The following is a 27,538-nucleotide window of genomic DNA, read 5'->3' on the forward strand; positions in this document are numbered from 1 at the left end:
AATTTCCTGGGGACCTTGTCAGTTTTAGAAGATAAATTCTTTTCAGGACATTAATTTTATAAATAGTATTATATTTTAAAATTATAAATAGCATTATAATAATTTTATAAATAAAGGACTCTGGAGATGACATAGTCCTTTCTAGATTTCATCCATCGATTATACGGAATTGGGAATACTTATGGACACTCAGTAACTCGGGAAGGAAACCAGAGTATTCTGCATGCAATTCAAATAGTCCACATTTGATTTAACCCCAAGAGGATATTGTCCCTTCACTAACAAATCTAACCTGATTTTCATTGGTGTATTCATGGGAGGGAGCATTCAGTAATTGTTGATTCCCCTAGGGCTTTGTGTCTCTCCCACATAGTATCATCAGTATGCTTGAAACCTCCAGAGCACCAACATGTGCTATCCAAAGATTCCTACAGGATGACTCTTCAATAGCAATTTACTAAACAACCTAATTCTGTGTGACATACGTTTTATCACAAGTCTATATTCAAAATTGATTTTCCTAAATGGGATACTTTCTCATATAATAAGTAGCTTTTTGTTTCCATCTCTCTTACTTGTTCTCGTTTTTATTGCCAACTTCAATTTTGTTTCCAGTATTTTTCCAATTAATTATTTAAAGTTAAGTAACAGATAATTGATACAACTCAATAATTTTTTTTTAAAGATTGTGTTTATGGGGCCTGTGCTGTTTTGTAGAGGTTAAAGCCTCTGCCTGCAGTGTTGGCATCCCATATGGGCACCAGTTCGAGACCTGGCCATTTCACTTCCAATTTCACTCTCTGCTATGGCCTGGGAAAGCAGTAGATGGCTGCCCAAGTGCATGAGCCCCTGTACCCACTTGAGGGACCAGGAAGAAGCTCCTGGCTCCTGGCTTCGGGATAGGCCCAGCTCCAGTTGTTGTGGCTATTTGGGAAGTGAACCAGCAAATGGAAGACCTCTCTCTCTCTCTCTCTCTCTCTCTCTTTAACTCTGTGTTAAATAAATCTTTGAAAAAAAGATTTTTTTAAATCATTTTTTTCAAAGATTTGTTTATTTATTTGAAAGTTAGAGTTACACAGAGAAAGAAGGGGCAGAGAGAGAGAGGTCTTCCATCTGCTGGTTCACTTCCCAATTGGCTGCAATGGCTGAAGCTGTGCTGATCCAAATCAGGAGCCAGGAGCTTCATTGGGGTTTCCCATGTGGGTGCAAGAGCTCAAGGACTTGGGCTACCTTCCACTGCTTTCCCAGGCCATAGCAGAGAGCTGGATCGGAAGTGGAGCAGCTGGGACTCGAACTGGCACCCATATGGGATGCTGGCAACTGCAGGTGGCGGCTTTATCTGCTATGTCACAGCGCTGGCCACAATCAAATAAATAAATCTTTTAAAAGGCAAAGTGACAGAGAAGAAGATCTTTCTTCTACTGGTTCACTCCCCAGATGACCTCAATGGCCGGGGCTGGGCCAGGCTAGCCAGGAGCCTGGCACTCCATCTGGGTCTTCAAGGTGGGTGCCACAGGCCAAGTGGCCACCGGCCAAGGCCATTTTCCACAGCTTTTCCAAGCATAGTAGCAGGGAGTGGAGCAGCTGGATCTTAAAATAGCAATAGAACTGGCCAGTGTTAAAGATGGTGGCTTACCCTGCGGCACCGAAATGCCACCTTATCTACGTTTGTTTTGCTAAGGGAAAACAATAGTGGCTGCCCCAATCTTATCTTTTGAACACTGTGAGATTTTACATGTTTGTTGAAGTTGCTGAAGGAAGAAATAAAATGTTAAAGAATCAAAGCATTTGTATTTGGCTTGAAGCACATAACTTACGAATATTCTATAATGATTGTTTACCCATCTTTTCTTAATCCCACCGTCTAATTCCAGGCTTGGCTTGTCTACCTCATTTCATTTCAAGTGCAGTCCCCCCCCCCCCAAGATTTACTTATTTATTTGAAAGGCAGAGTTACAGAGTGAGAGGGAGAGACACACAGAGATAGACTTCCATCTGTGGGTTCGCTTCCCAGATAGCCGCAATGGCAGGACTGTGCCAGGCAAGGCCAGAAGCCAGCAGCTTTATCTGAATCTCTCATATGAGTGGCACATGGGTGGCAGGGGCCCAAACACTTGGGTCATCTTCCACTGCTTTTCCCAGGCTATTATAAGGAGCTGGGTCAGAAGTAGAGCAACTGGGGGAACGGCACTGTGGCGTAGCGGGTAAAGCTGCTGACTGCAAGTGCCGGCATCCCATAGGGGCTCTGGTTCAAGTCCTGGCTGCTCCACTTCTGGTCCAGCTCTCTGCTATGGCCTGGGAAAGCAGTAGAAGATGGCCCAAGTTCTTGGGTCCCTGCACCCATGTGGGAGACCCGGAAGATGCTCCTGGCTTTGGATCTGCGAAGCTCCAGCCATTGTGGCCATCTGGGGAGTGAACCCCCCCTCCCCCCGCCTCTGCCTCTCTGTAATTCTGCCTTTCAAATAAAATAAATAAATCTTAAAAAAAAAAAGTAGAGCAACTAGGACACCACCAGTGCCCATATGGGATGCCAGCTTTGCATCTGGAGGCTTCACTTATCACATCACAGTGCTGGCCCCTATAGAGTTGTCTGGAACCAGTGCTTCCATCAGTAGTACCAGAACCAGAGTCAAGAATTCATTAAATCAGTTACATATTCACTCAAAAATAAGTATTGGTGTTTGAGATTACAGTAGTAAATTAAATGAAAAAGCACTTGAACTCATACAATTAATGTTCTGTTTGAGGATACAGAATATGAACATTATGAGCAAATTACATACGTATTAAGGTAAGATAGGAAAAGATTGTGGAAAAAATAGATCAGGGTGGGAGAAAAGTATGTACATAGCAGGTCTAGTTGTTCAGTCCTTGTGTTTCACGAAGCCTGGAACCCTGGTTGCCTTTGTCGTGCCCCTGGGAATGTGGCCTTCCGAGTGTTCTTTCTGTTACTGATTGGTAGTGATGTTTATATGCCTGGAGCAATGGGGCATGTTGTTCCAGCTTGTCATGGCTCCCCAGGACTGTTCCACAAGTTCATGATGTGTGCCTGTATTTATGCTATGGTCCTGTGTGTCTGCTACCATGGCTCGTTACGTTACAGAAGCGTGTCCGCGTGGCAGGTGCCTCTGTGACAGCCTTGGACTCTAAGACTCGAGTCACTTTCTCTGTGCAGAGACTTTTGGCATGTGTCCCTCAGCTCACAGAATCCGCGATCTGTGCAATTCCAGAAGGGGAAGGGCCCGGAATCCTGGGCTGACTTCTCTGGAGTTGGCCATTCGTATGTTTTTTCGTGGTTTTACTCTTAAGCCTTGGCTGAGAGTACAACCTGGCTTTGAGTCCTGTGAGTTTCGGGGAATTACTGAACTTGAGGGTGGTCTCAGGATGCCTGAAACACACACCAGGTAAGGGGGATTTGGAGGATAGGAGGCAGGAGAAGTGCCATTTGGACAAGGACCTGGATTATCTGCAAGAGAATTCTGGGAAGAAGGAAGAGCGTGTGCGAAGCTGGAGGTGGAAGCGTGCAGTGTAGTGAGGCTGCTGTGGACCCGAGAGGGAGGATGAGGGAGGGGATTGGAGCTCATAGGTGCAGTGAGCACGTGATCGGACAGGGGCGTCCCCGAGGGTCCAGGATGACGTCAGTGAGCAGGTGCCTGCTCGGTGAGCTGGTGAATTTCCGACTTTGCTCTAAGGAAGAATACCTGCTTCTCCCGTTGGCTCAGCTCAGTCACTTCTGTTTGTGACAGCATTCACGTGTTCTTCCCACATTCTCTGTTGTTTCCTCTTAATTTTTTGCTGACTTGCCTCAGAAGAAAAAAAGTCTCACTTTGTTCTCAGTCTCCTTTTCATGTGGGGTGCCAAACAGAACACCTATGTCAGGAGATCATGGTGTTTCAGCTGACTCCATCAGTTCAGAGGCAGGGGGACACCGCTTCTCCCAGCCCCGACCACCCCCATGGCCCTGTGGAAGTGATGGCTGGCTGAGCTGGGTCCTAGGGTTAAGTAAGGATCCCTGATTGAATTCCTGCAATGCTGCTTGCCCCTCCTTCACACCCTTTGTTCAAAACTCATTTGCTGTTTTGTCTCCAGGAAGGAGCCCTCTCCCACACTTTATTCTGACTAAGGTGCAGGACTGCCAAGGCAACAGTGACCAGTGCTTTTTGAGACACTGAAAGGAACAAATGACCTTCGCTTGTCCTCGTTGAGCTCCAGGCTCTTCTGTGGCTGCAGGTCTAGTGCCTTCACTAATAAATGCTTCCTGAATGCATTTGTGAGTGGGTGAATGAAGGAGTGGTTGTAAGTGATGCCAAGGCAGGATGAAAAATTGGAAATAAAAAACACCAGGACGATAAATGTCTGTGGTGTGAGCTTGAACAGCATTTTAGGAGCTTGAGTCAGATTTATTTACTTCCATGGAGGAATGGGGCCCTGTGGGTGGGCAAGAAGGATCTGAAACAAATACTAATGTCTCTGCCCTGCCATTTGCCGCCCTCTGAGTTGCCTGTTACGTGCTATTCTTGAGTTATAGAGGTGGTTCTTATGTTATCTGTTTCGTTAGTTTTGGTGAACCACACTCATTTAAGCCTTCAGTCCTCATGGAGAAAATGTGTATTTTCTTTGCTTCATAACCTTTTTCACCTTTGGAGATAAAATCCTCATTTTATCTCCTTAATGTCTTCTTAGCTGTGACATTTTCTTTGTAATGAATATTGGTTTACAGGTAATAAATTTGTGCTTCTAGCGTGCACTTTTTTTTCCTTTTGCTTTTAAATTTCAAAGCCAACAAACACTTTGGATCTGATGTGGGGCTTACCTAATGAAAAGGAGAATTTCTATTTTACTGAGTTTTTGTTTTTTTTTGTTTTTTTCCCCTTTATTTGGTGCCCTGTGTTCCTTCAAAAGGAGGCTGTGTGTCTGTATTTGAAATGCTGTAAAGATTAGACTGTTGAAGTTTTTTCCACTCTGCTTCACAGAATGGATAATAATACGGTCCTTTCTCTTCATAAGTGTCAGTGCTGTTCTGGGCTGTTTTCTAAAGGTTCAGCTTTCATTCCCACTAAGTTGGGAATTAAATTATATTAAATTGAAAAAGAAATTCTGCTAGCAGCCTGAGAGAAAGACTTGTCAAACCACTTTGTTGGTATTATTTTGTAATAGCAAAACTAAAAGTTTTAATTTAATCTTTGTGATATATTTGCCTTGTATTCATTTAGGAAGCATTTGATATGTATTCTTTAGTTAGAATTCCCAAGTTAAGTATTTTTATGAGCAAGAGGGAAAAGTTGTATTACTTCCCACAAGAAAGGGGATCTTAATGAATTTATTTGTTGTGTTTATTGTAGCAATGCAAAGCAGTTTTCACTGGCAACTGTGGTGCCAACTTCAAAACTTTTACATCTAATGGTTGGCTAGAAACCTGGCTATAATGAAAGCTGGCCTCTGCTGAAATCCTATAATCATTCATTCTCCAGGGCTTGGCCACTTCTGATCTCTATCCTCTCTCTTCAGTCCTCTGCCTCTCCTACTTCCTTTCTTCCCTCTCTTTCTCCTTACCCATCCTCTCTATTCAGCAAATATCTACCAGGCAGTGGGTCAGAGTTGGCCTGTAAGTTATTAAGCTCTAGTAAGATACAAGGCTGGGCTCGAAACAATATTGGCTGTCAAGACGCCTATTCATGCAAGAAGAAAAATACACGGAAAAGTAAAACACACACCTTGATATGTTATGTGCCATTAGACCCATCAGAACAGAAGTTGGGCTAAGAGCAAATTTGTTTGAATATAAAGGGCATTCAAAGTAAACTTTGAAGGATGGATTAGGATTTTGACTGGTAGAGATGGAAAAAAAGCATTTCAGATGAAAGCAAGAAACGAAAACTGATGTAGTAGCAAATTGGGTTGGTCTTGGATCATTATCAGTGATCCATTTATGTGACAGTTTATGATAGGATTCTTCAGGCTTTTTCTATGAAGTGTCACATAGTAAATATTTTAGTCTTTGTAGGCCGTATGACCTCTGACACAACCATCAACTTTTCTATTGTAGCAAAAGTGGGCATAGAAAACACATAAATGAATGGGCATGGTTGTGTTTCAGTGAAACTTTACAGAGTCAGGCAGTGGGTCAGGGTTGGCCTATAAGTTATGATCGCCAGTCTCTGATAGAAGAGTATGGTATGATTAGGGGGAAAGAGGGCTGGAGAGGGAGTTGTCATCAGATTTCAGAGGGTTTTGAATACCTGGCTGAAGAGTTGGGAATTAACTGGTACTCTCCTTAATGAAACTATGATTGTCATATCTCTGTGACTGAAAATTGTGTATAAAAATGGTATGTTGAATTTTTCTGTAATAGCATAGCCAAAATAAGAGCTTAAATTATAATTTCATAGCTAGATTTACTTCGCCATCAGCGAAGTAAACAGTAAGTAGAAAAAACCTCCCTTTCAGACCAAAGGGAAAGAAAGTTTTAAAGTGAATATAATTTTCCTCATGGGCATTGTCTACCTTAGAAAAACTACTACAGAACATGCCTGTGACTATAGACTTGTAGTTCAGGCCACCGAAGATTAGAGATGGGACTTGGGCACTTCCTTGACTTGCATCCTCTGGTCTGCTTTAACACAAACCAGGAGGAAAAGAAAGCTAGGCATCAGAAGCAATGGGTGGCAGGCCTATTAATGGCTGATCTGTACAGTGATCTGCCCTCAAGGAGACCCAACAGGCCAGTCCACTGCAGTGGCTTTCAATGTGGTAAGCCTGGGCTTCAGCAGAAGTCAACTTGTAAAGAGCCCTGGCAGCTCTGCCAAGAGTTGGATCACTGGAAATGGACCTGCCCTGGAGTCGAAGGATGCCCAGGTCAGAGCCACAGATCTTATTGGCTCTAAGCTGAAAAGCCCTTCACTCAGCCCAACTTCCAAAGTGACCACAGCAGCTGAAGGGGACGGCAAATTAGGATCAGCAACATTGCAGGCAGAACTATAAATTTCTTGTTAGAGAAGCCACCTGCCTTGACCTGGCCAGCTCTCCTCCCAGGCCAGCCAAGTAATGAAAGTCAACAGAGTGCCTTCCCCTAGGAGGTTGACACCTCCCTTAGGATGTACCCCATGTGAAGAGGTAGATAGGTCTGGGCCTCTTAACTTACAAGGCCTAAAGCCCACCAGATTATTATCAAGCCCCTTCTGTCAGGTTCTATTTGCCTCTCAATCAGAAAACTTAATTGTAGCTTAGACAGCACCTTTCTTAGCTCCTCTAAGAATGACTCTGTCCTTTGTTGTAGGCCCTGTCTAGCGCACTTGGGCCTCCTTTCTTTGTGATCATAGCCTCTACTCTACCACCAATGGCTCTACTCCCAACCTGTGTGTACTGATGGTCCTCTTCCCCACTTAATGCTGTATAATTGTTCAAAAGTTCTCTACAGACAAACCCCTCTACCTACAAAAGATGAGTGACTTTTCTCCCAGTCTTGGCTGGAATCAGCTTTCCGGTCTGTTGGGTGTTCCCCAATAAACCCTTTCCCTTAAAAAAAAAAAAAAAAGAAAAAGAGGGAGGTGCCTTTCTCTGAAGGGAGGAGAGAACTTCTACTTTGGCTATGACCTTGTCTAAATATGATCGGAGTCGGCGAACTCGGAAGGCTTCCATAGCCTTGGCAACTCATGACGGGAGCCTAGGGTGGTTACTGGTGCCATAAACTAGAGTGTCAATTTGTTGGGTCAACAACAGGAGTCACTATGCACTTGCTCCTTATGTGGGATCTCTGTCCTTCATGTGCTATACATTGTGATTTAATGCTATAACTAGTACTCAAACAGTATGTTTCACTTTGTGTTTCTGTGTGGGTGCAAACTGTTAAAATCTTTACTTAATATATACTAAACTTATCTTCTGTATATAAAGAGAATTGAAAATGAATCTTGATGTGAATGGAAGGGGAGAGGGAGCGGGAGAGGGGAGGGTTGCGGGTGGGAAGGAAGTTATGGGGGGGGAAAGCCATTGTAATCCATAAGCTGTACTTTGGAAATTTATATTCATTAAATAAAAGTTTAAAAAACATGGTATGTTGAGAGCAAACTAGATCTCTTAGAGTCCCTAGTAAAACCTGATTTAGATCATAAGCAGAAATTAGAAAGTCTCCAGAGAATGGACCAAAAAGTCAGATCATGGAAAACAGGAGCTTGTGCATGAACTGGCCCTTAGGATATCTGAACCAAAAATGTCAATGTTCATTCTGCTCAAAAAATGATAGTGTGAACCAACTCCAAAGTAGGTATTATATACATATTTTGGATACTAATGTGAATAGTTATTTTATTGAAAGCTCAGTCCAGGTCCCCAGTGCTAAGTCAGAAAGATGAGGATAGGTTTGAGGGTAAAGGAAAAAAAGCCAAGTTTAGTCTGCTGACAGATGCGGGAGCAGTAGACCTCCAAGTCTCAAGAAATATCCCTCAGCTGAATGCTTTGTGGTTTTTAAGGAGACTAAATGAAAGGGGGAGCTGGTCTGGCAGAATGATGGAGGAGCCACAAAATATAGCCTGACCAGGTTGTCTTTCTCTGTTTGCAAAAGAAGTTGAGGTTAGGAACAAGACAGTGTATGACTTAGGACATCGATGAGCAGGAAACCAGCAATCCAGCTCCGAAGTAAGAACAAACTGCTCTGCATAAGCTGCCTGCACAGTGTCACCTGGTTGGTTTGATGGCCACGTGGGCTTCAGTAAGCTTGTGGGCTATAGAAAGTGGTAGTTACTTCCTGGCCTAAACCAGACCCCTTGAGACAATACTGGCCAGTAAGGTGTTACCTACTGGAGAAGCAAATGACCTCACCAGTTTCATGATTAGAAACTTGTAGGGCCAATTGTACCACTACCCTAATTCAATGAGTTAACCCAAGGGAGCATGGGCCTGATGGTATCTAGCATCTGTATTCAACGCACTGTTTGAGGGCCCTGTTTCAGTTATTCATGTTCTAAATTATTTTCTGTATCCCTTCATGGATTATGTTAGATATTATAGAAAGTTTTTTTGTCTATTAGTTTTTCATTTGTATTTCGTTTATGGTAGAACCAAATTTTGCAAGACGTTTTTTCATGTTTCCCCTCAGAATAAACTTCCTCAAGGCAAGACTGTGTTCTATTAATGCTTATATCCCCAAATACCTATCTAGTGCAGCTCTGACAAAGCAGTCAGTAAGTCATTCAATGAATTGAAGTGGACATTTCTAATTGTTCCCATTTTATTCCACTGTGTTTTTGTCCTCTTCATTTCTTTGTGGTTCTCATTAGAGTACATTAATCTCAACCAAATATTTTAAATTCATTTCATTAAAATATTTAAAATAACAACCTATGATTTATTTATAAAAGGTTATATTTTGGCATTATGATCCTATATAGGAAACAAAGTTATAGTGCATTAAATAAAAATGTTGTAGCTGGCCCCAACATAATGGAAAAGAAATAGGCTATTTTTTTTGGCAGTGGAAAAATGTGCAAATAAGGTGGTTTTCCCATATGCATAATTGGTAATGTAATGGTGATAACATTAAAGGATAGTATCAGAAAAGAAGTGGGATTGTGATTTTATTAGCCCACTCCATGCATCTCATTAGCAGTATTTTTAGTCCCTTCTGGGCTTTGATTTACTTATCAGTATGCGCTGGCAAAACCATAATATAATGTTTATTCTAATATGTCTTTTGACATATATCTCTTAATATATATATATTTATTAATCTGAGATGTAATGATTCTAAGTACTTAATAGTGCTTCTGCTAATCATGTGATAGATAACAACCAGCCACCTCAGGACCTTGCTCATTGATATGTATTTTATTTTTACTTGTTTTTTCTCAACATTTAAATTACATGTTTTCTGAGGGTGCAGTTGAAATCATTTGGTCCATTTTAAACTCATGGTGACATCGTGAAAAGATGATTATGTGAACGAGACATAATAGTTATAATTAAGTGACAGAAAATAATACGTTCATAGAAAGCTGAAAAATACAACAGAGAAAGTAAGTAGATTATGTAGACAACTTTATGGTTGAAAACCACATATTTAATCATGGAATCTGCCCAGTCTAAATGCCAGAGTGTTTTTGTTGTAGGCAAGGACTGTGCATTGCTGTGGGTGTACTTTGCTTTGGGCTGCCAGTGCAGTTTGCTTGATCACAAGTAAACACCACAGAAGACAGAGGCATCCTGTCATGAGCAGATAATGCTCTGTAACTTTCCCTCCCCTGTGGGGGAAAAAAAGAGTTATTCATGGATCTTTAATTGCTTCGACCAGGCTTTCAGCCAGACCTATTCTTTTTTTTTTTTTTTTTTTTTAATGCTGTTTTTACTGTGCCTTGGGCCGGGGTGAGAGACAACACACGTTCACAGATGTGAGAGGGAGGCACAGAGAGTCAGCAAATGAGCATTTTCTTCTCAGCAATTGTTGGGAGCAAAAAAAAAGTCTGCTAGGAAGTGATGAAAGCAAATCCCTGAAACTTTTCAGTGCAAAGAGCATGGAATAAAGAGTGTGGGACTTAAGGAGCTTATTAGATATGAAACTATTTTTTAAAAAGATTTATTTATTTAAAAGGTAGAGTTACAAAGAGAAATCTTCCATCCGCTGGTTCACTCTCCAGATGGCTGCTATGTCCAGAGCTGGGCTAATCCAAAGCCAGAGCTTCTTCTGGGTCACGCACATGGGCACAGGGGCCCAAGGACTTGGGCCATCTTCTACTGCTTTCCCAGGCCATAGCAGAGAGCTGGATCGGAAGAGGAGCAGCTGAGACTTGAACTGGTGCCTTTTTGGGATGCCAGCACTGCAGGCAGCTCCAGCCCCTCCCTGTGAAATTTTAACCTCAGTTTCCTTACCTTAAATTTGGGTAATGTCTTGTATGTTTGTTAGGATACAATTGGACAATGTGTGTTAAGTTTCCAGCACTGAAATATTACACAAATTAATGTATATTATATATGTTTCATGGTGTCAGTTTTCACAGAATGGGATTGAAAAGAAAGCAGTTACAACAGTCTGTTAGTTTTTTTCAAATTGAGCTGGATTGGACCCTGCTTATCAAGTTTCCTTATATACTAAGTTTACTAAGTGATTTAAGGTATAGATATAGTGGATCTCATCAGAAAGGGAGACTTTGATTTTGATAGCCCAGATGTGGCCTGTGCAAACAGTTTTTTCTAATTGTGTTACTCATTTGCTCATCAAATTTGTATTACATGTGACAAAAATAAACATGTCCATTTTGGATTATAAGATGTCTTAGATATTTTGTGAATCAAACCCAGTTTCAGAATGTCAAGAGACTTTAGAATGAAGAGTTTAGACTCCAGAATTTCAAGAGTGTCTTACTTTGGCAAGTGTACTTTTACGAAGATGAAACAGATGGAATGTGTAGGTGTCTGTGCGTGTGTGTGTATGAATTTAGCTTAAGATCTTGTCACACATTGAGATTTGTCTATAAATCCAACAGCTCTGAGAATTTCTGAAACTGATATTTGGAGCAGATGAATTGACAAAAATTATCTATTGAATATACTGTTTATTACTGAATATGCTGTTGGAAGAGCCATGGCAGGTACATTTAGTTTCAGTAAGACCAAAGATCAAATTGTACTAGGGAATCCTAATTCCCTTTTCTTTTGGTTCTTTCCAGTCTCTTATGTGGTTGATGATGTCTTAACACATTTTTGGCACTTAACCTTTATTGTTCCTTCCTTCACTTCCTCTTATAAATGATACAGTGCCCTATTAAATAAAATAGCCTATATTTATAGTGGTACCCTATGTCATTTAAGGTACTTGGTTTAGGACTAAGCAATAGAAACTGACTCTGGCTCCGAGAAATAAAGGGATTTTGTAGGAAGGATTATGATGTGGTTTGCATTAGCAGAGGAGCTGCACTGCCCAGCTTTGGGAAGGAGAGGAATCAGGGAGGTGTTCGAAAGCACAGTGGGTAGCTGTAGCAGCCGTGGGCTTCTGTGTATCTTTAGGCACATTCTGAAGTCCTGATAAAATCTTTGTGGCCCGCTTTATGCCCGTGGCTCAGTCCATTTTGACCATTTGATGAGGGGCTGGGTGGCTGGGGGACTTTTTCTTTGAATTGAACAGCAGCTACTTGTTCTCTACATCTTTAAATAGCTTTTTGTATTAGATGGACCTGTTCAAGTACCTTTGGTTTAGAAGCTCATCATGTTCTATAGGTTACAATCTTTTATTTTTTTTATCCAAGTGTTAGATTTCCCATTTGAGTTTGAGACCATCCTTTAATGAGCCTCTTTGTCTACCCATAAACGTGCATTTCCTAACTTACAACAGTTTTCTATTGTTATTCAGATGTGCTGAATGATATCCTAAAGTGTAGTGACCCATAGATTCTGGGATCTAACACGCTGATCTTTCTGGCTTTTTTCACTTTCAGTGTCCATGTTTATGCTGAAAGTTCAAGTGAATGACATCATCAGTCGTCAGTACCTGAGTCAAGCAGTTGTAGAAGTATTTGTAAACTACACGAAGACAAATTCTACTGTAACTAAAAACAATGGAGCAGTGTTGATAAAAGTACCCTATAAATTAGGACTCAGCTTAACCATTATTGCTTACAAAGATGGTTACGTGTTGACGTCTCTGCCTTGGAAGACTGGAAGAATGCCAAGTAAGCACTTAAATGGGTTTTGCAGCCCCTAAATGTAAATGATTATTTTTTTCTCTGTTTATGATGCCTAAATGATGTGTTCAGAAGGACGTTAGCAGAACATGCCATTTTTAAGAAATCATTATCTTAATCTGGGCTTCTCAGACTGCCATAAACTCGGTAGCTTATAAACAACAGAAATTTATTTTTCATAGTTCTGGAGGCTGAGAAATGCAAGATCTAAGTACCAACAGATTCGCTGTCTGGTGAGAGCCTAATTTGTGGTTTCTAGATTACACCTTCTTCCTGGGGCTTTAATCCATGATAGAAGGGGCCAAGGAGTTCTCTGAAGCCTATTTATAAGGGCACTAATCCCATTCATGAGTGCTCTGCTCTCTTGACATAATCACTGCCCCAAAAGGCCCCACCTCTTGATACTATACCTTGGAAGTAAGGATTTCGATGTAAGGATTTTGGGGAAGAAACAAACCTTCTGACCATAGCAATCATGAAGGCATTTTTCCTTTGTAAAATTATTTATTTTCATCTTATTTTAGAAGCAGAGAGACAGATTTTTTGTCTACTAATTCATTTCTCAAATGTCCATAACAGCTGGGGGCTGGGCCAAGCCAAACCTAAGAGCCAGACCTGAATCTGAGTTTCCTATGGTGTGCATTAGCCGGCATACTGGAATTGGGAGTGAAGCCAGGACTCAAACCTAGGAGCTATGGATGCTAGTGTCCCAGCTGGCATCTTATTTGCTGCACCAAATGCCTGCCCAGGCCTTTTTCCTTCAAAAGAGACTGTTCTTCACTGCCTCTTAAAGAGTTCTGCTCTGGACAAAGCTTGTCTGCAGGTGGTGCTGCAGGGGCTGGGAACAAGGAATAGTGAGAGGCAGGGTGGGCCAGATGATGAAAGGGCATTCTTAGAAGGTTAAACCAACAGTTTAGATTGCTGTGCTAAATAATAAGGCAGTTATTATACATTGTTGAGCACAATGAGTGTAGGTTATATGGAAACTGGATTTGCTCAGTACGGTGTAATGAATAAGCCAGCAGCAGAGCTAAAGTGAGAACCTGAGTAGCGAACTATGGCAGTGCTCTTATCCAGTGACTTCAGCCTGAACCCAGAAAGGGAATGAGAAGGACAGGGTGAGTGTGAGAGACCTACTGAAGAAAGAATTGGTAGAACTTAGTGCAGCTCATTGGATATTGGGAAGGATACCAGAACACAAATTTGACTGGAATTATGATACTTTAGGTATTCAGTCTTTTAAAAAACTATGCTGGTTCTTATTAGGATTTAGATATTTTGTTTGCTTTCACACTGGAGACACTTGAATTCTTAAATAGTTATTTAAATTTAGAATGAGAAATAAGATGAAAAATAAAAACATTTACACAAAACTTTTAAGTCATAACTGGAAAAATCACAATAGGATTGCTTGAGGTGAATTCATAACTACTCATTCAATAAAGTTAGAAAAATAAAGAAGAAACCAAGTAAAATGGTAAAAAAAAAAGAGATAGGTAATAAAGATTAAACTGGATTGACATACATTGGAAAATACTAAGATAATTGAAAAAAGTCTTTTTTTTTAAAGATTAATTTATTTGAAAGGCAGTTACACATACACACACACACACAGAGAGAGAGAGAGAGAGAGAGAGAGATCTTCCATCCAATTGTTCACTCCCCAATTGGCCACAACGGCTGGTGCTGCACCTATCCAAAGCCAGGAGCCAGGAGCTTCTTCCGGTCTCCTGCGCAGGTTTGGGGGCCCAAGGACTTGGGCCATCTTCTACAGCTTTCACAGGCCATAGCAGAGAACTGGATTGGAAGTGGAGCAGCTGGGACTCGAACTGGCACTGATATGGGATGCCTGCACTGCAGGCAGCAGCCTTATCCACTACACCACAGTGCCGGCCCCAAGTCTAGTTTTGTGATATAAAAAAGTATACATACATTGGCTAATATAAATTAAGATGAGGGGAATAAGACAACAAACAGAAATACATAAAAACTTTTTAAAAAGTGAAAACTGGTCTACACCAGCGGCTGATGTTGTGGCATGACTAATTAAGCTGCTGCTTGTGACACTGGCATGATGTATCAGATCTATGGTTTGAGTCCAGGCTGCTCTGCTTCCAGTCCAGCTTCCTGCTAATGTACTTGGAAAAGCAGCAGAAGATGGCCCAAGTACTTGGGCCCGTGCTACCAATGTGAGAGCCCAGGATAGAGTTCCACGCTCGTGGCTTCAGGCCCTCCCAGAACTGGCAGTTGCATCCATTTGGGGAATGAACCAATGGATGGAAAATTCTGTGTGTGTGTGTGTGTGTGTGTGGCGCCAAATCTGATGGCAGTAATCTTAAAATGTTCACTAAAATGAATAGTTTTTTGATATATAAAAGACCTTTGATTTCAGATGACCTAGACCTATAACTGTTGGCTAGAATGTTCTAGGTACAAAAACTTGATTAAATGTTATAAAGAAGTACTACAAATCTAGTGTAGCCTTGATTTTATATTATATTAGTAGAACAAATTACAACTGTTATGTAATAATAATTGTCCGAAAGGCATTTTATAAACTCACTATTCAAGCCTGATTAAGAAAAAACTCTAACACTTGAGGTCAACAAAAACATCTCTGACATGGTAAGTATCTTACAATCATAATACTTTATTATAAAATGGTAAAGGTGATATTAAAACAAGCTAAACTCAAGTGTCATTATTTTACATTGTAAATGATTCCAACAGAGCAAAAAATATTAATAGACAAAACAGGGGATTGCTATTTGAAAGGAAGATCAAAATGGTTAATTTGTGATATATCTTACCCCTGGAAAACTACAGAGAATCAATCTTAAAATTCTTAAACAGGTTTTCAGCAGAGTTACTGGTTCAGAGTTAGCATTGGTATAAATCAGTGCGTGTTCTAACATGCCAGCGGTAGTAACCAGTTAGGAAAAATAATGAAAATAAATTGATCTCAGAGCAGTAAGAACAAACAAAAAAATTAGGAAAAATCTACCAAAAATAAAAAAAACAATTCTGTGTGTGGTGAAATTAAAAATACCAAATATTACTAATAGATTTTAAAAAACCAAATAAACTAAAATCCTGTATAACTAGAAAGTTATTTTTACTATGCCTGAATTTTCTGAAGAATTAAATTCTTTCCAAATTATTTATAGATTTAATTCACGTTTTAAAGACATTTTATTAATTTGAAAGGCAGAGTGACAGAGCGAGGTCTTCCACCCAATGTTTTATTTCCAAAAGGGCTATGATGTTTAGAGCTGGTCTAGGTGGAAGCCAGGAACCTAGAACTCCATCCAGGTCTCCCACAGTGGAGGCAGAACCCCAAATATGTGGACCCTCATCTGCTGCTTTCCCAGGAGCAATTGCAGGGAGCCTGATCAGAAATGGAACAGCCTGGAATTGAACTAATGCTCTGCTATGGAATGCTGGGTGTTTTGGGTGGTATGTTAACATGTTATACCATAGCCCTGGCCTCTAATTCACTTTTTTTTATAAGTTGGCAAGATAATCTATCTGATCTTTGAATTACGATGGTATGTTTAAACATTAAAGCAATAAGGTATGTTATAAAAGATAGATATGACCATTTAAAAAACTCCCAGGGGCCAGCATTGTGGCATACCTGCTGCCTTCAGTCCCAGCATCCCATACAGGCACTGGTTCAGCTCCCTCCTAACATGCCTGGGAATGCAATGGAAGATGGTCAAAGTCCCTGGGCCCCTGCAATCTTGTAGACCTGGATGAAGCTCCTGGCTCCTGGCTTTGGCCTGGCCCAGCCCTGGCCATTGCAGCCATCTGTGGGGAGTGAACCAGCAGATGGAAGATCTCTTTCCCTCTCTCTCTCTGTTACTCTATCTTTCAAATAAAATAAATACATATTTTTAAAAAAAATTTTTGACAGGCAGAGTTAGACAGTGAGAAAGAGACAGAAAGATCTTCCTTCCGTTGGTTCACCCCCAAATTGGCCACTATGGCCGTGCTGTGCCGATCCGAAGCCAGGAGCCAGGTGCTTCCTGCTGGTCTCCCATGCGGGTGCAGGGCCCAAGCACCTGGGCCATCCTCCACTGCCTTCCTGGGCCACAGCAGAGAGCTGGACTGGAAGAGGAGCAACCGGGACAGAATCCGGTGCCCCAATTGGGACTAGAACCCAGGGTGCCAGCACTGCAGGTGGAGGATTAGCCAAGTGAGCCACGGCGCCGGCCATAAATACATCTTAAAAAAAAAAAACAAAAAACAAACAAACAAAAAGACCAACACCTGTAGCTCAAAAGAGCAACTGAGGATGGAGAAAAATAACAAGTGGTATCTTCAATATAAAAAGAATTCATACAAATTAGTAAGAAAATTCCAATGTTCTACCTAAATAAGGTAAATGATCAAAATCATGACTTGTGAATTTTTGTTAAAGGAAATGCAAATAATTAGGAAATGTGACTTTTTTAGATTTAATTATTTATTTGAAAGGCAGAATTACTGAGAGAGAAAGAGAGAGACAGATTTTCCATCCGCTGGTTCACTCCCCAAATGGCCACAGTGGCCGGAGCTGGGCAAACCTGGAAGGAGCTTCTCCCAGGTCTCCCACATGGGTGCCCAAGAATTTGGGCCATCTTCTGCTGCTTTTCCAGGCCATTAGCAGGGAGGTGGGTTGAAAGTGGAGCAGCTGGGTCTCCAACCAGTGCCCATATGGGATGCTGGCACTGTAGATGGTAGCTTACCACACTGTGCACAGCGCCAATCCCACATGACATATTGTATCTCCCTAGTAATCCAATATTTATATACAGAAGAAATATACACACTGAAGAAATATACACTTAGGTTTTCACCTTTAAAATGTTTGATAAGGGATTGTCTTCAATATTGATAAGTTGGGGCCAGCATTGTGTCACAGCAGGTTAAGCTGTAGTCTGGCGTTGACATCCCATATGAGCACTGGTTGGAGTCCTGGCTGCTCCACTTCTGATCTAGCTGCTGCAATAGTGCCTGGAAAATGGCTTAAGTGGTTGGGCCTTGGCCTGGCCTGCCCCAGCTCCTGCAGCCATTTGGGGAGTAAACCAGTGGATGCAAGAATTCTCTGTTTCTTCTTCGGTCTGTAACTCTGCCTTCATTCTCAAACATTGATAGGAGTTCAAATTGGCAAAACTATCTGGGTAACAATTGAAATACGTGTGTCCAAGTCTTCAACTTCTTCATAAATGTTAACCCCAGCATCCGCTAATAGTAATCTGTTTAAAAGACAAACATACAAATAAAGTGAATCGACATTTGTGCACCTGGATGTTGATCCCATATTTTTTTTAAGTATGAAATGGTAATAGTCTAAATCTATAATATTATGGTACTGCTTAAGTAAATCTTGCTACTTTATTTTTAAAAAGATAGATTTATTTATTTGAAATAGTGAAAGAGAGGGAAGGGGAGAGAGAAAGAGATCTTCCATCTGCTGTTTCACTCTCCAGATGGCTACAATGACCTGATCTGGGCTAGGACAAAGCCAGGAGCTAGGAGCCTCTTCTGGGTCTCCCATGTGGGTGGCAGGGGCCCAAGTATATGGGTCATCTTCCGTTGCCAGGCCATTAGTTTGGAGCTGGATCAGAAGTGGAGCAGCTGGGACATGAACCAGGGCCTGTAAGGAATGTGGCATCACAGTCAATGGCTTTACTTGATATGCCACAGTGTTGGCCCCAAATGAAATATGTGTCCTTAAAATGTTATGAAGAGTTTCTAATGAGAAGCATATTTTTAAAAATGTAAAAATCACTATACAGTCATACTCTGTGTTTTTAAAAATCATTGGCTATTTAAATTAAAATATTAATGGTTGGTGATATTGTGAAAATCATTTTTTTATTCTTTTCTGTATCTCAGCTTTTTCCAAGTTAACATTGTATCTTTTCTATAATTAGAAAAAATGCTAAGTAATAAGAAATCTGAATGTTTTATTGAGGTTCCAAAAGATTTTCCTAGGTTTTAATTGTCTGATAAAGCTATCTGGCTGTTGTTGAAAGTCCAAATATGAAATAATGCCCTACTTGTAATCATCCTGAGGTCCATGCTAAGATCCCACCACTGTCTCTCCAATTGAATATATTAATTAGTCTAAATGTTAATGTATTCTGAAAGTGAAATTACATTTTAATTTGGTAATTATTTTTTCCCTTGGAAACAAGAAGTATGCTTTACTTCCAGTCATTGCATGCTTTTTGTATGTACTCTTTCTCCTATTTTCTTTAAAGGTCTTTGAAATATCTCAAATTATTAAAGATATTTCCATGCAAATGTGCTTTTTTTCCCCCATAAGAGGTTTGAAGATACTATGCTATTTCTGTTCAGTTTAAATATTTACATATCATAGAGGAGAAATATGAGAACTCATGCTTTAGGCAACTCCCCAAAATTATTTTTCTTTTGTAGGATTGGTAAATTGATTTGATTAGTTCCTCAGTTATAAAACCATCTTTTTCCTAGCTTCTTGATTAGGATCTTGAAATGATTAGCCATCTTTCAAATGATCTGTTCTTATTCTACCAGTTATTTTATGTGCCTGTTCTTGTTGACAGGTTCAGCCTCACTCTGTGTCACTACTAAAGGTTGTGGTGCATTGCTCTTTGTGGTATACTCTTTCTTCCTCTGCCAGCTCTGAGTCCACTTGGGAAATCACGTCATGTGTAGAAGGGCACTGTGCTCTTATATAGGAAATTAAAAAGTGAAGAGTGGATGTAGTTCATCTAGATAACCTTGGATCGTAGAGCTGAGAAACTTAAACTTCAGAAGTGAATAACAAGTAACAATTAAGTAAAGAATGAGCAGAAGTTTATTCAAGCATTTAACTTAATATTTATATCTGGGGTTAGTAATGGAACATAATTAGTCATGTTGGTACAAACTACCATTTGAAGTAGAAAATATTAATCTTTCTTTCCATATTTTTATGTGGTGTCTTCAAACAGAATGGAAATGCATTTTATGAGAAAACTATGCATACATTTCAAAATTTTTGCATCAAAATATTTATTCTGATTGAGAAATCTTGAAGTCCCTTCATGATCATTATTCTCTTGTTTTGAATGATTTTTGCCATCAAGTTTTCCACTTCTCAGGATTTGCTGTGAAAGAACTGTATTTGTCCTATTTATTTCCTTGTATTGCATATACTAATTGTGCTATGTTTCACAGTATATTCATCAGTTACACTTTCACTGTTCCCGCAAAGTCAAGCAAATATATGGCTATTTGAAGACACTGTTTTAATTACTGGAAAATTAGCAGGTAAGTGCAGTATTTCTTACTCGGTAAATAACTGCTACTTGTCCTAATGATCTTGGATAGATCCTTATGAGCTGCAAGTAGGTGTGCGAAAGTGTTGTCACTTGACAGAGCTTGCATCTCTCTTTACCTTTTTTCTATGTTACTGTACTTTTTCACTAAGGAACTAATGTTGATTATGAGCTGGGAGATACCTAAATTTATCATTATTAGTATTGACTACAAGTTGATCAGAACCACTTTTTATCTTACTATCAAGCGAAGAATTTATATGTAGTGGGAATTATTTTCTCCTTTGCTCTTTTTGTCCCTCACATAGGAGTTTTAAAATGCTTTTATTTGAAATGTGGAGAGAGGGAGATCTTCCATTTGCTGGTTCACATCCTAAATGCCTGCAACAGCCAGGGCTGGGCCAGATCAAGCCAGGAGCCTAGAACTTGAACTGGACCTCCCACATGTGTGGCAGGGACCCAAGCACTTGAGCCATCACCTGCAGCCTCCCAGGGTGCACACTGGGAAGAAGCTGAGATTGGAAGTGGAGTCAGGACTCAAACCCAGCACTTGATACGAGATGTGGGCATCACAGCTGCAGTTTACCTGCTGAGCCCGATGTCCATGAACCACCCTCTCTCCCCACCCGCCAAGCAGGAAATTCCGACTGTGGAAAGTACTGGAAAAACTTCTGTCTGTCCTTCCAACATCTGAGCTGTCACTGGGGCTTCAGTGGTTGGTGAAATTGGGAAAAGGACAACATAGATTGCTTAGAACCTTGGGGTTCTTTAATTGCATGTCTTTCCCTGGTTACTTGTTACATTAATCTCACTGCCTGTGTGGGAGAGGCCCGAGATTTTGCTGGGTAAGGATCTGCTTGTGGGACATGCTTTTCCCTGATTGCATACACTTCCTAAGGAACTTAGCGCAGAAAGCCTTGTTCTGGGTGTTGGTTCAAGCTGGGTCTTCCAGTGTCATGTTACCAACCATGAAGATGGTAATTGCATTTCTAACTCACCTATACCCACACCATAATTTGTGCCTAGGAGGAACACCAGTATTCTGTGACTCCTTAAGATTTAGTGACAACAGTTTACTTTTGTTTGTTTTACATTGGTAAATTTTGTTAGATTTAAATCAATGCAAATGACTGGTAAAAGGAAATCCTCAAGATAGTCTAGTAAGACGGGCATAGTAAAAAGAACAGTTTATGAGAATTCTTTTCAATTTTATAAGCTGTTCTATTTGTTCCTAAAATATTGAAACAAAAAACTTTAATGCATGGCCCTTGTGGCCCATCATATTAATGTGGATTAATCAGGATGTTTGCATCCCCTACCAGAGTACTGGTTTGAGACCAGTTGCTCCGCTTCTGATCCAGTTCCCTGCTGATGCACCTGGGAAGCATCCGATGATGGCTAAAGTACCTGAGTTCCTGGTTCCAGGCTATCTCCTAGACCAGCCCTAGCTGTTGTGGCTATTTGGGGAGTGACCCCTTGGATAGAAGATTCTCATTCATTCATATTCTCATTCTCTCTTCTCTCTCTCAAATAAATTAAAGAAAATTACCTATGGCTTGATTAATCTTACAGTAATCTACTGAGTGAAGCTGTAGAATGTCTTACTCTGAAATGCCTTGGTAAAATTCGAGGCACTTCTTTTGCTTATCTGTGGCAAAATGGCGGATATGCAATAGTGTGTAGAAGAATGTGAAATGCTAGGAACCACATGTCTGCAGAGAGAGACACATTTGATGTTGCTGGGGCTTTAATGAAATTAGATTTTTCCACTGCTCTTCTTTAGTTTTTTATTTGTTCTGACACATCCGTATCGCTGACCAGCCTCTTCAAACCCCACAGAAAATCCTAGTTTCTGCTTAAATGCATGCATGGGTCAGTGTGAACATGCCCTGGACCACTCCTTTGCCATTGTACCAAGCAGTGGTGAGTGCACATTGGGCTAGACAGTACTGACCATGCCTTGGGATGTCCCCGTGAGAATCCTGAGTCCTCCTGACTTTTCAGGACATTTGTACTGCATTGTTTCTCTCTGCGGTGACTCTCTGGTAAGGCCATGTGGGTGAAGATGACATATCTGATGATGAGGAATCTTTCCACAGAAGGGTACATCCTCACTTCCACAAAATATTTGATTAAAAGAAACTCAGTTTGTACAGTGAAAATGTGTTAGGCCTGGGTGTGGACGTATTTGTGATCATAGTAGTAGAGGAAACTGGAAATGTTAGGAATGTGTAAGCCCATACAGAAGTTCACACAGAAGTTCAGCTAGCAAATAAACTCTGGCAGAATTAAGCAGTCTTCAGTACAAAGGTGCCTTGTGTGATCTAAAGGAAGGGAACTTTCTTATTTAGTTATGAATTTAAAATATTATATGAGGAAATGTTTGTCATTTGGAAATTTTTAAAATAATTATAACTGCTTGCTTTTGCTTAGTATGCATTTGTTTTGTCAGTTTGCTAATGTGGTTTCCTTTTTTCAGATGCCAAATCTCAACCAAGTGTTCAGTTTTCAAAAGCCTTAATTAAACTTCCTGATAACCATCATATTAGCAATGTTACTGGCTATCTTACAGTTCTACAGCAGTTTCTAAAAGTGGATAATTTTCTGTACTCAACTGGAATTACTCTCAGTAAACCAGGTATCATCTAATTTTACATAATCTAATCAAATTTGTAAGCAGTAGTATATAAATCTTTAGATGGGTAGTTATTTAAGTTTTGGAGAATAAATGCCACTTTTGAAATACAAATCTGGTTATTAAGAGTTTATAAGCAAGTCCTCCTTGTGTAGTGATACATTATTTTAAAGTAATGGAAATTTCATTTTACTTAAATTAATAAATCCCCTTTGATCCAAAGCAGGTAAGCATGGTATAGAAAACGTTGGTTAAATAAAATTTCCATATATAAAGGTAAAGAAGCTTATATACTTTAATAATCTGAGTTATTGATTCTTATAAGTGGCAATGATTGAGATAAAAATTATTAATTTTATAGATTTGGATAAAATACTATGTTATCTTTTTTAAAATGATTTATTTGAGTTGCACAGAGTGAGAAGGAGAGGCAGAGAGAGAGGTCTTCCATCCGCTGGTTCATTTCCCAATTGGCCACAACAGCGCCAATCTGAAGCCAGGTCCGGTCTCCCACATGGGTGCAGGGGCCCAAGGACTTGGGCTTTACCACTATGCCACAGTGCTGGCCCCATGTTTTTATTTTGATATATAGTTGATATTTTCTGAGTAAAAACTTAATATATCTTTCATAATCAACAGCTCTAATATGTTTATATAAAACTCATTACTTAGAAGTTAAGGGAATGAAGGGACTTTGCATTTATTCAAGAGTACACGTAGAATAAAAATGTCCTATGTTCACTTAGTACATCTACAGTTGCTTCACCATTTCTACCACTTGTTACAGTATAACTAAAGTTACACTATTTAAAAATCGCCTTGGACAATGTATAATTTTATAATGTATAATTTTGATAGTTTCAGTTGTGTCTAATTTTTTATTCATTTTATTTGCAGAATAGCCAGAAATGAGAGTAGTAAATATATATTTGGTAAGATACTGTTTTTTTTTTTTTTTTGACAGGCAGTGTTAGAGAGACAGAGAGAAAAGTCTTCCTTTTTCTGTTGGTTGACCCCCCCAAGTGGCTGCTATGGCCAGCGCGCTGCGCCGATCTGAAGCCAGGAGCTAGGTGCTTCCTCCTGGTCTCCCGTGCAGGTGCAGGGCCCAAGGACCTGGGGCATCCTCCACTGCACTCCCGGGCCACAGCAGAGAGCCGGACTGGAAGAGGAGTGACCAGGACAGAATCCTGCGTCACAACCGGGACTAGAACCTGGTGTGGCGGCGCCGCAGGCGGAGGAGTAGCCTAGTGAACCATGGTGCCGGCCTAGATACTGTTTTTTAACCTGCAGTGGCTGATGCTGTCAGCCATATGGTCCTTGTTCTTTTGTTAGAAACAGGTGTTTCCTACTGCTCACATCTTTGACTGCCTGAGGGCATTCCCTGGTAGGTTTGGCTCTTACATGGTACAAGCCTTCGTCCAGTAACAGTCAAGGTTGGTCCATAGATTCCTTTCTTTGGCTTCAAACCTGAGCCAGCTTCTCTCCTCCATGGCACTGGATTGGAGTTGCTACAGTGAATCCCTTAGTAGAAATTGCTTCCTGAGCTTGCCTCCCAAATAACATGTACTCTAATTCTCTCAGAGTCTGCTTCTTGAGGGAGCTAATCTAGAATGCCTACTAGGATCTTCCAGATATAACTTACAGGATGTTCAAAACAGAAACAAAAGAATGGTGCTAATGTTTGCATTCATAAATGAAGCACATGTTACGCTGCAGGACGTTCATGGATAAGACTTGTTAGATTGAGTGGGAATGGGTCACAAGAAGCTCTGTCCTTTCCCCAACATTCTACAAACCACACAGCTTTGAGACTGTTCATTAAAATTTTTGATTATCCAGAGAATGCTACTATCTTTTAACAAGTTCTAGAGCAGTACTGCCAAATGGGAATGTTCTGTCCAGTATGCTATCCACTAGCCACATGGGATCCTGGAGCTCTTGAAATATGACTGGTACATTGAGGAGCTTGATGAAAGCTAAATTTTAATAGCCACATGCAGCTTGTGGCCTTTCTGTTGGATTTCATATTTCATAGTCCTGGAGTTGTGTGAGAGTGTTTTTTTAGGAACATTTTCCCATCCTCCTCATTGTATTGGCCATTTCTTTTTCTCCTTCTTTGTGCTTTATCTAAAATGATGGGTTATCAGTCTGCAGTTTGTGAAGCCATAAACTTCCTAGAGCTGAGGGGGGAGATGGAAGGAGGCACTTGGGGAAGCTAGATGCTGGGCTTTACCAAATAGTTTGATATATCGTAGGTATTTAGCAGACTATGTAAAAATTTGTGCTTACACTGGATTACTTACTGGTGTATTTGTCTACAAAATATGACATTAATCTGTTCATTTGATATTAGTATCTAAGGAGTTTCCCAGCTGGTTCTCAAAGTGGACATTGTCTGTTAGCCAGTAGTTGCCCAGATAACTGAAAACATATGCCGAATGACAGTGCTAGTGATAACAGGAACTCCTTTTCTACACTGCCACCTCCCTGCCTCTCTGCATCTGCCAGGATCACTCCTTCCCTTCCCTCCTTTCTCTTTCCTGCATTCCTTTATTTATTTGAAAGTCAGAGTTAGAGGGGGAGAGAGAGGTATCTTCCATCTGCTTATTCACTCCTCAGATTTTTATGAGGGCTGAGCCAGGCCAAAGCCAGGAGCTTTTTCTGGTCTCCTGCTTGAGTGGTTCAGGCACTTGAGCCATCTTCACTGTTTTCTCAGGCCATTAGCAGGGAGCTGGATTGGAGGTGGAACAGCCAGGACATGAACTGGTGCCCATAAGGGATTCCGACATTGCAGGCCATGGGTGGCTTTACCTGCTACATCACAATGCCAGCCTCCCAGGATCACTCTTGATGTGGGGTCTTTGAACTTATTCTCCCATCTGGAAAGTTCTTTTGAGGTCTTTGCACAGATGGTTCCTTTGCATTTGGCTGCAGCTCAAATGTTCCTTTCTCCAAGAGGAGGCCTTCTTTGTTTTTCTAGATTATCAATACCTACACACACCCTCTCCACCTGAATGTAAGTACATGGCAATGTGTAAAGAAATGGGGGGAAGGGCTAAGGAGTTAGGATTTTTGAGAATCAGTGAGGACTACAGAAAAAAATACTGCAGACAATATAAGAGATCATGTACTTATTGTATTTTAGGAGCCTATATGATTACATTGGGTCAGTTAGGACTTTAAAATATGTTAAATGATTGACTAGCACTATAGCTTTGAGGACAAAAGCTTCAAGATTTGGACAAGAAGCAAATTATGTATACAAAGTATACTTTCTCCAACTGTAATATGTTAGTAAATTACTCTTAAAATCTAAAACTATGAAATTACTCCTAGAAATCAATATTATAATTTAAATATCTATAGCTACATTTTATTGTAAATATTCTGGTACATATAACTTTGCTTGGAATTGATAATATTTCAAAAATAAGAAAAGCATCTACTGTTTTTTTAAATAACAAATCTCTAACTCCTGATATTTAAGGAAGCAAAATATAAATTATATGATCAAATCTTTAAAATCTTAGGCAAAACAGTATAATTTTTTCTAGTAATCTTTTCTCCTATTTTTCAAGCTTTGAAGTCTAATATAGTGATATTAATATTTGAAGTCTTTTTTTCAATTATATTGTGTTTATCAAATAATGATATTACATAATGATTTTATTTCATTTAATTGCCAAGCCTATATGTTAAACTGTACTGGTGATAATGATACCAATTAAGAAGCAGGTCTTCTATAACAAGTACCTGGGTTCAATACCTGGCTTCAGTTCCTGGATCCAGTTCCCTGCTGATGCAGATCCTTAGAGGCAGCAGTGATGGCTCAAGTGATTGGGTCCCTGCCAGGCACCTGAGAGAACTTGAGTTCCTGTTTTACAGTGCAGTTCGGCCCATCTTGATTAATGTAGGCATTTGGGGAGTGACTGAGTGGTAGCCCTGTATGATAAACCATTTCTTTTAAATTGCACTTTGATTTGGAATGCTTCTTACAGAAGACATACAGCTAGTGTTGGTTCCAGCACTCATTGAAGTGAGTGATCTTGGGTGAAAGAGGGCCAGATGTAGCAGATCTGTGTCTGCATTGATATGATACTACTGAGATATGGGTTTTTTTTGATTGTTGGTTTTTAGATTTTTAAACATTGAATTAAATTCTGGTGCTCTTAAGACTGACAGCATTAGATAAATTATGCTCAAATTTATTTGTCGATGTTTCATAGTAGAGCTCATAATTAAGAAACACTTAATATGGGGCCAGTGCTGCCGTGTAGTGAGTAAAGCCAGTGCCTGTAGTGCCAGCTTCCTATATGGGTGCTATTTCAAGACCTGGCTGCTCCACTTACAATCCATCTCTCTGCTCTGACCTGAGGAAGCAGTAGAGGATGGTACAAGTGCTTGGGCCCCTGCACCCAAGTGGGAGATATGGAAGAAGCTCCTGGATTTTGGCCATTGCAGCCATTTGGGAAGTGAACCAGTGGATAGAGGATCTCTCTCTGCCTCTCTGTAACTCTGCCTTTCAAATAAATAAAGCTTTAAAGGTTTTTTTTTTAAAAAAATACTTAATATGGATCCAGTAACTACTTGATATTAAAATGGATAACCATAGGTTAAATACTTGTAGAACTAGATATTGCAAACCCATTATTATGAAATTATAATCTTGGTTTACATTTTATAATAAACTGACCTCTTTATTAGGTTTTGAAAACATTGAATTGACTCCTCTTGCTGCGATATGTGTGAAAATATATTCTGGAGGAAAAGAATTAAAGGTGGATGGCTCTATTCAGATTTCTCTTCCACTTCTACATACAAATGATATAAGTGTGGGGGATCGCATACCTGCTTGGACATTGGATATGAACACAGGTAAGTTAAATAGGTGAAAGTGTTTTGTTTGAATGTTTGGATATTTGATCTAAGAGTATGTTGCAGCT

The 27,538-nt window shown here is 40.2% G+C and overlaps 1 protein-coding gene across 1 annotated transcript in view; it reads left to right on the forward strand.

Moving 5' to 3' along the window:
* Positions 1-27,538, forward strand: part of FAM171B (family with sequence similarity 171 member B) — a 77,862-nt gene that overhangs the window by 39,983 nt on the left and 10,341 nt on the right. The window contains exons 2-5 of the mRNA XM_062188894.1: positions 12,423-12,656; positions 19,860-19,952; positions 22,440-22,598; positions 27,300-27,470. Of these exons, the coding sequence (XP_062044878.1) occupies positions 12,423-12,656; positions 19,860-19,952; positions 22,440-22,598; positions 27,300-27,470 (657 nt within the window). The remainder of the gene's footprint in view (positions 1-12,422; positions 12,657-19,859; positions 19,953-22,439; positions 22,599-27,299; positions 27,471-27,538) is intronic.

This window comes from Lepus europaeus, chromosome 1 (assembly GCF_033115175.1).
Source record: "Lepus europaeus isolate LE1 chromosome 1, mLepTim1.pri, whole genome shotgun sequence".
Classification (NCBI taxonomy): Eukaryota; Metazoa; Chordata; class Mammalia; order Lagomorpha; family Leporidae; genus Lepus; species Lepus europaeus.